Below are 10,800 nucleotides of genomic sequence, written 5' to 3' on the forward strand. Positions count from 1 at the left end.
ATGTGGATACAAAAATGTTTCTTCTTTTCATTAATTCAATATTTTATTAGATTACTAATTTGAAACTCATTAAACCTATTTTTACACTTTTCAGCAACTATTGTGTCAGTGACCTAAATAGATATGCACATATTGTTTGTTTTCAATCAGACATTTTAACAGTGACATCTGTATCATTATATGCTTGATTACAACAAAATTATTAACAATAACAATTAGTTCTACACACCTAATAATAATAATAAAACAAGGAATTATACTACATTGATTATAAGTGTGTGAACACTTGTTACATTAATGGTAAAACACATGTACATGTCCAAAAGAGTTGTTCCACTGTGAAAATTTATTTCTCCAGTAAAATTTCTAACTGATCCTTCCACCACCCTGATTTACAGCTGGTTTAAATGTTGGTGTGCAGCGCAGGAGAAAAATGACTTTTCTCTATTTCTTCTCTAAAATTCTGCCAGCTGTCCAGACCCTGGGGCCCAAAATATGATGCTATCTTCACCATGTCTCAAAGCTGGGATGAGGATCAGGCATTGGTGTGCAGGATCTCTAAATGCTGTAATGCAGTAATCAATAGGAGGAAACCATTTCTGAAATGGCTTAAATTGACAACAGAACAAAGGTTGTTTTTGTTTTTGTATATAAAAGCTTATTCTACTGTACATATGATGGCCGCAAAAAAAATAGAACAAGGACATGATGTTATCTGTTTTGTTCTGTTTTGTATGCATGCAGGAACAGATAAACCAGTTGTTGTAACACATGTACAATGTGGCTTGGCATTGGCTTAATATAACAAGCATATTTCTTTCCAAAATGCTTAATTACCCATGCCAATAACACACCCCATACTAGTCATGGCTTTTGAAGCCTGGTTGTCCTTTTATTTTCTCTGTGGTGATTTTACTGATATTTGTGGGTCATTTTTGCTGTCACTCTTAGGTTCCTTTTGACCTCACTGAGCAATGTGAGATGTATTATATATAATGTGAGATATATCTCTTTGAGATATATTTGTAGGATGCAAAATGTGTATACAATTTGTGTTACTGTTTATTAAACTTTTGCCATTTTTGCATTGACACTAAATGTGTTTGGGATAGGGAGTATGAAGTATGACTGGTGAGTTTTGGCCTGAACCCTATTAAGAACATGAAACTGTGCCAAATCAGGTATTCAGTCCAGAATGATCCAGTGATGACGACCCTTAAATATGTGAGCAGCCAAAAGTTAAAGTTTAGTCTATGCCAGAAAATCACCAATATTAACTAAACTGTACCAATTCTAGTAGAATGGTCAAATATCCAACCAAAGGCAGGGTGATTAAAAAACTGGGTGATTAAAACAGCTGATTGAGGTGAAAAGAGCAAAGGACATAAAAATACATTTACGGCAGCCGCTTTAGATAAAATTGAGCATATGCTTTTATCTAAAGCAAATTACAGTTGCAAGAAATTGAGGGTTAAGTGGCAGCTTGGTAGTGGTGAGGCTTATAGCAGCAGCACCTTAACCACTGATCTACCAGTGCACTGCATACAAGGGGTTCTGTGTTACTTTTCTGGTTAAGAAGACTGGATATTTTTAAAAAATCTATACAATACATTTTATTTAGTTAGTTATTTATATATTTTAAATTGTGAATTTTTAAAGTAGCATGTGTTCCAATCAGTAGTGTAACTAGGAGCTCATGGGCCCCGGTGCAAAAAAAACATTTGAGCCCCCTCAACAAATTTCATATATATAAAAGCAATGTGCAGCAATTGGGCAGTGCGGTGGGGGGTTGAGTTCATGTCGTGGAGGGCACCTGCCCCCATCCCCCCGGTAGTTACGCCCCTGGTTCCAATCATTCAGTTGAAGAAAAATAATTTATTACAGAATTCATTGACATCTCAAGTTTATTGTGGGTTTTCTGAAAATCTAAATATCAAAATGTCAAAAAATATACTTAATATAAATGTACTGGTGTCAAAATGTTGTAAAGTTATTCATTACAGAACTTACGGAAAGTGAAGTAAAATATTAGGGGTTAAAATTATTAGGTGGTATTGCTTTTGATAGGCACTGCTAAGACTCTGCTGGCAAGCTAAATATTTCAGTTTTTTTCTTATTACAGTTTATATCTCGACAGTTGAAAACGACCTGCAGAGAAACCATCAAACTGTCATCAGGGTTTGGGCGCTCAGTCTGCACAAAGCCGATTCAGTTACAAGTGATTTGTTAAACATGTCAGCAAAATAAAATGAGAACGTCATATGAGATTTGCGATCAACAGGTAGAATAGAACATTTGCTGGGGGCCATGTAAATATCCCATCGGTTTAGTATTAACTTGTAATTGATATGATCCACATGCTAGCAAACCACGCTGCTCTTTTGATGTTCGACTTCGGATTTATTATACAAATCGTCGGAAAGGATAAAAACAACACAAGACAAAAATGCTTTATGGAAATTATTCTGAATTATTTGCAAACGCGACATTCTTGTTGTGTGTCCGAGTCTGTAGATGACCTGTTGATGTGTTGATGTGTACTCGTCGCGTGGATCTGCAGGTGCTCCGGGATCCGCGTCGCCTGCGCGCTCACTGTCGCGCGCCACCTCCACGAGCAGGTGAACGGAGCTCCCGCGTGTTTGTTTGTCTGTATGTGCGCGCACGAGCCCTGGCGCGCCACCGTCGCTGGGGGTGGGCATGTCGTCAACGTGTCTATTACCTCGGGAGTTCAGTTCACAGATAAGCAGGTTACTGTATATGAAAGAAATAAATGAATGACAATTAAATGAAGGGATGAATTCAAGTCCCCGCTAACTGGTCATTACATGCCTATTCTGACACGTGGCATGAGATAAAGATTTAAACTTAAAAAGCGTTACCTTAAATGTATGAATTTTAAATGTGTACATTATTTTAACATAAAGAGAATCATTCACATGAAGGCAACATTGTGTAGATTTAACAATCAGACCTTTATATTATATTACTAACAACAGCTTTTATATTGTTTTATTGTTTATATTGTTTCCATATTGTTTCATTGTTGTAAGTATAACTAATAATAATAATAATAATAATAATAATGACAAAGAAGAAAAAGAACAAGGGTGGTGCAGTACATTTACATTTTACATTTTTGGCATTTAGCAAATGCTTTTATCCAAAGCAACTTACAGTACTGTGACAGTATACTGTCTAAGCAATTAAGGCTTAAGGGCCTTGCTCAGGAGCCCAACAGTGGCAACCTGGCAGTGGTGGGGTTTGAACCAGCGACCTTTCAATTACTTGTCCAGTACCTTAACCACTAGGCTACAACTGCAGTAACACTGTTGCTTCACATTAAGAAGGTTCTGGATTTGCATTTCAGGTGGAACAGTCTAGGTCCTTTCTGTGTGGGTTTCCTCCAGGTGCTCTGGTTTTATCCCAAACATGCAGGCAGGTTAAATAGAGCAACTCAAAATTGTGCATTTGTGTGTGTTTGCCCTGTGATGGACTGGAGTCTGTACAGGGTGTTACTTACCATTTGCCCAGTGAATTGAACCACCGCAACCCTGAATAGGATAAATAAAATGTTTGATTGAATAGAAACCAAAGCATTTTGTTTATCAGATTAGACTTTTTAAATAATGCCTTTATTAATGTATTAATGCTAATCAAACCTAATTTACCTATATAACTATCATCAGTATCAGTATTTTACCCTACATATTCTAATCATAATCATTATATATTTGGTAATTACATTTTTCAGTATACAATCATTTCTAGTAGATTTATTTAAACAAGAAATCAACAAACATTAATAATTAATCACACTTTCCCCCTAACTTTGGTAATGTAATTAGTTTGTGGTATATAACCTGTCTGGGCTCTGTTGCTCAACATGAAAATAATTAGCATACCTGTACAACCAATGATAAAATGGCAAGGCAGTGAACTTGGAACCACATAATAATAGGCTACACACAAGTAAAAGTAAAAGTCGCCCCTAACACATCTTAACTGTAACAGTTGTCTTTGTTAATTTGTTTTATTTTAATATTTTCCATTATGCACAGTAAAGGGAGAACTGTGTAAATCTCTTTCAATCTTGCTTTGATGAACATTTCAATAACTTTCTTATGCATTTGTTGACATGACTGGAGACCCTCTGCCCATCTTTGCTCCTCAAAGACATAATATTAATAATAATGATCACAATAAAATACAAATAATAATAATAGCAACAACAATAGTTCATTTATTTTATTTCAAGTGGTACTGTGAAGATTTCATGAAGTACTTCAATTATACACTAAAAATTATCTAAAATTTACTTGTGTCTACAGTATATCATCCATAAAATATATTACATGAACAAAATTGTAGCTTTTATTTAACAAAATGTCTGACATTTAGGTTATTGTTATATATTATATGCTAAAATTATGTGCATGTTTAAATGGTGTAAATAAATAGTTTAACCAAGGGTAGTGCCCATATAAGTAAAAAAATCCTTTTAAACAATTAGGTATAAAAAACTAAAAGCAACCATAATAGAATAACTCAAATTGAAAGATTATTGGAATAATTTCTAACTTGATTACTGAAAAAATAGTTTGTGTTTAAAGTTATTGTTATATACACTGAGGGACAGTGGTAGCCTAGTGGGTAGAGCTTTGGGCTATCAACCGGAAGATTGGCGGTTCAAATCCAGGCACTGCTATGCAGCCACTGTTGGGTCCTTGAGCAAGACCCTTAGCCCTGTCTGCTCCAGGGGCGCTGTAAGGTGGCTGACCCTGCGCTCTGACCCCAGCTTCCAAATAAGCTGGGATATGAGAAAAAAGAATTTCATTGTACTGTACAACTGTATATGTATATATGACAAATAAAGTATATCTTCTATATACAGGTCTATTTCACTTGAAAAATCTACAGCTTTAAACAACATTATTAATAAAACTATTAATTTTTTTCTGGAGCTATTTCTGGAGCTACATTAAAGCAATAAAAGCAACTCTTCAAAATGGTTTGGAAAAATTTTTTGGCACCTGTTCAAAAACTTATGGGTTTTTACTTCTAATTAAGTTTACTTCCAAGAACCACTGGAATGTTATCTCAAAGGTGTTTTCCACTACACCTCTAACTTCATCAACAAACAAATTAGGTGTGAGGTAGTACTGAGAGGACCAATCAGAGTAGAGTGGGTGTAGCCAAGCAGGTATAAAATCCCCAGGTGACACAGGTGGTTATGGTGCACCTGACCAGCCTGTGCTGGAGTTACAGTGGGACTCAACTGGAAAGACTGAAATCAACAGAAAGAACCAGAGTGAACATGACGTCATTTGTTCCTCAAGTCCTGTCACCTCAGTTCCACAACATGGGGCAGGAAACTCAAGAATACAGCCTTTACAGTGATAACTTCTACAGCCCTCCATCTCTGCCGAGTCCACAGCAGAACCTGCCAGCAGCCTGTGACCTAGTGGACTATGCAAGCTCGGCCCCCAACCCCTATTTGTGGTTCGGTGGCTCAGGGCTTAACGCTGCACCTAACCTTGGGTCAGGACTTCCACCCTATGGAATGCAAAGACCCTACATTGGAGCAGGAGGAATGGGAGGCACAGAAGGAGGTTTCAGCTGGTTTCCTTTCCCTTCTCAAGAGGACCTGATGAAAATGGTCAGGCCTCCATATTCTTACTCTGCTTTGATTGCCATGGCAATAAATGGGGCTCCAAATCGTAGACTTACTCTCAGTCAAATCTACCAGTATGTGGCAGACAATTTCCCCTTCTACAATAAGAGCAAGGCTGGTTGGCAGAACTCCATTCGGCACAATCTGTCACTCAACGACTGCTTTATGAAAGTGCCAAGGGATGACGATGATCCAGGTGAGATTGTGTTTCTAATTTTTAGCTATTATTAATGGATTTTAGTGTATTTCATGAACCAAAGAAAGTAATGCTTAAAGTAATAACATATTCTTATTTTGTGTTCAGGTAAAGGCAACTACTGGACTCTGGACCCAAACTGCGAAAAGATGTTTGACAATGGCAACTTTCGTCGTAAGAGAAAGAGAAAGTCCGACTCCCAGCTTGAAGAAAACTCAAAAGGCTATGGAGAAACAGACTCTGCTGCATCTAGTCCAAAAGACCAGAGTACCACCAGCCATGAATCAGACAGGGTATCCCCCCCAGTGTCCTCCGGCTCAGCCCCCTGTCTTAACGGCTTCTTGTCCCATATGAATGACATGGTCTCTGGATCAAGCAACATGCGGGAGTCTACTCTGCTCCCCTCTTTGCCACTGGGTGTGTCCCTGGACCCCCACAGGGTTTCTCCAACATTGGGCTTCAGCTCATTCTCTCCAAATGCAACAGTGCCACAGTGGGAAGCCCAGGTTCCTCCACCACCTCAGTCCACCGTCTCAACCTCACCTTCCCACTACACAGGTATTTACAGTGACTCAATCCTCAGTCAGTTCAGTAGCCACCTTTACCCCGGCATGGACTCCAGCAGCGTAGTGTATCCACGGGAAGGCACCGAGGTGTAGACTGAAAGGGACTAAAGTGTGTTTTCCAGCTGGCACTTGTGGCTTGATGCCTGAGTGAGCAGAGGCAGACGTGAGGAACCCTGCTTAACTCGCTGTGTGAATCCATACATGCTCTGTTCTCATTTCCAACTGCCTATTTTAGGTTGCAGCTAAGCATGAATGTGTAAAGTATTTTCACTGTAAAAATGTTTATGTATATTTACTGAATTTAATGTATTTGTGATTTTTTTATTGTGATATAATGTATGTATATGTATTTGTGCAAAAATAAACAAAGATAAAACTGACATTTTTGTATAGATACTTAATATAAACTAAAACAAAACAAAATGTATTTTATAGTCAGATTTTATTAGTTTATTTTCTTCATAAAACAGTTATTTATTTGTTTGCATTAACATTCTTATTAGTGAATATACATCTTTGTAATTATGACACATACACTAAACAACATACACTTCAAAAATGCAAATAAAATTGCCAATAATTGAGCTTTAATGACTTGGAGCTGAAAGAAGTTCTTTGTTTTACTAGTCACTCATCCACATGACGGGTGGGGGTGGGGGGTTGAAGGGGATAGCCAAAAGATCCGTTAAATAACACGCTTAAATAGGGGGAACAGTAGGAAAAGATAAATGATGCAAAACTTGTTCCTCTGGGTTTTCAGGTACTTGGTGTAGTCCCTTCACTTACTAACAGCTTGTGACAGAAAAATCTATACCAGATTATATTTACTTCAGGGTTTCACTGCAGTGCATCCTCATTCAGCTGCTCTAATAAAGTTAATGATCTTACCGGGAGCAGAATGGATAGTTTGGGCATGGCACACAAGGCGTTGCCGTCATCATAACTCTTATATTCTAATAATTGGAATCAAAATTCATAGTTCTGATCAGTAATCAATGATCTTTGAACGCTTTACTCCACATAAAAAGATTGTGGTAATCTCGAAATATGTTGAGATTGAACTGAAACATTTCAAATGTATCCAGTTGCCGTACTGATGAATGTAAGAAAGGGCTCTTTGCATGTGTTCTGAAAAATTCCCAGGGACAAATCTGTTCTAAAATGCTGACGTCATTAATTAGCTAACTTTCATTTAACTAGCATGGGAAACATCATGTCACTTTTCTTTCTCTGGCAATGTAGGCCATAGCAAACTTTAATCCACAATTTGTGGATATATTATTACGATAAGTGGATATATTATTGCCATGGACTGGCATGGATTGGCATGGATCTTTTTAAAAAGAGCATATGGCCACAAGATAAGAATTTTGGCATCAAAGTGCCAACCACTATTTGGCTAGTTCCTATAAGGTAAAGTGCTAAAAATAAACATTTTGGATATGAGGCTTGGGACTTAAATCTTAGCCACAGTTATACAAAAGACCAAAGTAAAGACACATTTGTCTTTATAATAGTGTGTGTGTGTGTGTGTGTGTGTGTGTGTGTATGTGTCTCCCAGATTACAAGTAATAAATCTTATGTTTTTACAGCTGAAATTACACATAACACCTAAATTATAAGGATTAGTATTCACTTTGTGGTTCTATAATGTAACTTCAGGGCATTGACTCTTACTTCCTTGTTAGAAATTATGATAGACTATAGCTAATGGCTTTTCTGTGCTCATATAACATGGGTTAGTTTGACTGTACCCATAAAAAACATAAAAAACACATGACATTTTGGTCTCTCTCTATGGTGGACAAGAAATCCCAACTGTCACCATATGCTGAGGGGAAACAAGTACAACTACAAAAAGTGGTCTATAGTCCAGCATGGTGTACATTGCTACAGGTTTTAAGGTCGTTGCTTGATAAAAACCTTGTTTTTGATTGTAGTTATACCTGTGTTCTAAATTTCCTCTCAGTATAAGGTAAGGTTTGGGTGTTCTTGGGACATGGCAAACAGCACACCAATACTATAGTAAATTACAGTGAATTTGGTAAGGATTCAGACTTTGACTTTTTGCACAGTCAGTTGTGTGGTGGATTCGATTTGAAATTATTGTAATTACAATTTTTACCCAACAATCTACACAATAAACTGAAATCTGTTGTTTACAAAAGTATTAGTATATAATACAGTATATCCTTTATTTAGTGCTTTGTAAAAGCTCCTATTGCAGCAACTACAGCTGATGGTCTGAATATTTATCTGCAAGCTTTGCACAACTAGATTTTGGCAATTTATCCCATTTTTCATAGTAGATCCTGTCAATTCCATCAGATGGTGATCAACTGTAAACTGCAATATTCAGGTCTCTCCACAGATGTGGGATGGGGTTTAAGTCTGGGCTTTGGCTGAGCCACTCAAAGACATTTAGAGACTTGTCCCATTAGCTCATTGTCATGTTAAAAAGTGAAATGTCACCCCAGTATGAGTCTGAGGGTAATCTGGAGGAGGTTTTCTTCAAGGGTGTTCCTGCTTTTTGTCACTTAATTTCTACCAGACTCCCTGTCCCCACTGCTGAGAAGCCCTACTCGCATAATGCTGCCACCACCATATATTTTTTTTATTTTAGCTGATCAGAGAATCATTTACCTCATGCTGCCAGAGTCTTTTATGTGCCATCAATTAAACATCAAGCTTTTATATGCATGTCTGCTACACAGCCATAAACACCAGCCTTATAGAGACCTACAGAGATGGTTGTCCATCCAATAGGTTTTACCATATCTGCACAAAACTTTTAGAGCTCTTTTATAGTGACCTTTTTTTTTAATCTCGCTGACCAAGGTCCTTCTTGCCAGGGTACCCAGTTTGACAAAAATTATTTTGGTCAGAGTGGTCCTGAGAACATTTTAAATGTAAATGTTTAAATGTTTAAATGTTTTAAATGTTGTTTTATGCTCAGTTCTATGCCTTGCCACAATGTAATGATGGTGGAGATCCACAAACAGTACCTTCATGTCTTGGTATTTGTTCTGACAATGTAGTGTAAATTGTTGGTCCTTATACACCCATGTGTGTGCCTTTCCTAATGTTGTTTAGTTAGTTCAAATTGCAAAACTGTGAGTCTAATTTATAATCACTGACATGGAAGCAAAAGGCCATGCCACTGTGGCACAGATCTTTCTACACCAAATTTAATCATTTAAGTTTCTGTATGTATATTTTTGTATCAGCATATTTTCAGTAATTTTAATTAAAAAAAAATTGTTGCAATTATTACATCATAAAAAATTAACAATTACAGACAGCATGTGACTCCTGCAACTGTATGTAAACTTTTAAACTGAAGCTATACAGAGAATTGAATCAACCATTATTTGCCAGAATAAAACTTAATAGCCCAGTTCTAAAGAAAACAGTGATTTAAAGTAACTCATTATGTTGATGAGCTTTGTTGTATTATAATGTACCCCAGTAAAAAGCTTAATTATTTAAATATCCCAATAATAAGGCTAAATTAAAACATCAGCCCATAAATCATTGTGTGTTGAGGATGAGATAAGAGTGGCATGTGTCGCTGTCTTCCCTGCCTATCAAAAACTGGTTCCCCAGTTTTACACATTCCTGCCCTCCTTCTTCCATGTACTGTTTATTTCCAAAACACATCACCCTCCACACCATCAAATAGGCCTCTCCATTTCAACTTATCAAGTTGATTGGATCTAAACAACACAGAAAGTGTGCCTTATGTTTATAGTCATGTGCCTGCCAGAATGATGTAGATCAAGATCAGGGTGGGCCCTTGGCTAAACAGAGGACTACCGAAGAGCTAAAACTTTCCATTGCCAGTGGGGGATGGGTGCCCCTTTTGAGTCTGGTTATTTATTTTTCTTTAGCAGGTCTGTTCATTAGAAGGTTAGACCCAGCTCTCTAACAATGTGTATTTTACAAATAATGACAGCCTCTAAACCTTAGCATAGCATAGATAAGTGCAGGGACATTTAACAATATCTAAACCCTTGAGAGATACCAGGACCACAGTGGCCACAATAGTACTGAGTTAATAGAAGCATGAGAGTTGGTCGTGCTACAAATAATGTTTAAAAAACTGTAAAATAATGTTTTTAATTCATCACTTAAGTGATTATGTGTATATTAATGGATAAAGGGTTCGAATACTGTCTGAATTCACTGTGGATCTGCTGATAATCTGATAAGTGTGGCATGTGCTGGTCCTACATAGATACATACATTGTAGCCCAACCCTAATACAACACTCCCACTTTTATCTTTATTGATACAACAACTTTAACCTTGCCTGGGCCGGCTACAGAATAAAATATTGCAAATTCTTACGAGATTTTCCAACAACA

The 10,800-nt window shown here is 37.1% G+C and overlaps 1 protein-coding gene across 1 annotated transcript; it reads left to right on the plus strand.

Annotated features, from left to right (window-relative positions):
• The first annotated feature begins 5,314 nt into the window (after nt 1–5,314).
• On the plus strand, nt 5,315–6,526 carry foxi3a (forkhead box I3a). Its single transcript, XM_063011897.1, has 2 exons — nt 5,315–5,867; nt 5,976–6,526. Exons 1-2 carry the CDS (start codon nt 5,315–5,317, stop codon nt 6,524–6,526), a joined length of 1,104 nt encoding a protein of 367 aa, XP_062867967.1.
• Nucleotides 6,527–10,800: the final 4,274 nt, after the last annotated feature.

The sequence above is a fragment of the Trichomycterus rosablanca genome, chromosome 16 (genome assembly GCF_030014385.1).
Source record: "Trichomycterus rosablanca isolate fTriRos1 chromosome 16, fTriRos1.hap1, whole genome shotgun sequence".
Classification (NCBI taxonomy): domain Eukaryota; kingdom Metazoa; phylum Chordata; class Actinopteri; order Siluriformes; family Trichomycteridae; genus Trichomycterus; species Trichomycterus rosablanca.

What these genes read in the sequence shown, in the direction of transcription:
- foxi3a (XM_063011897.1), top strand. Translation starts at nt 5,315, where the DNA reads ATGACGTCATTTGTTCCTCAAGTCCTGTCACCTCAGTTCCACAACATG. An exon ending in AAGGGATGACGATGATCCAG is followed by an intron (nt 5,868 to 5,975) that starts GTGAGATTGTGT and finishes TTTTGTGTTCAG; the next exon opens with GTAAAGGCAACTACTGGACT.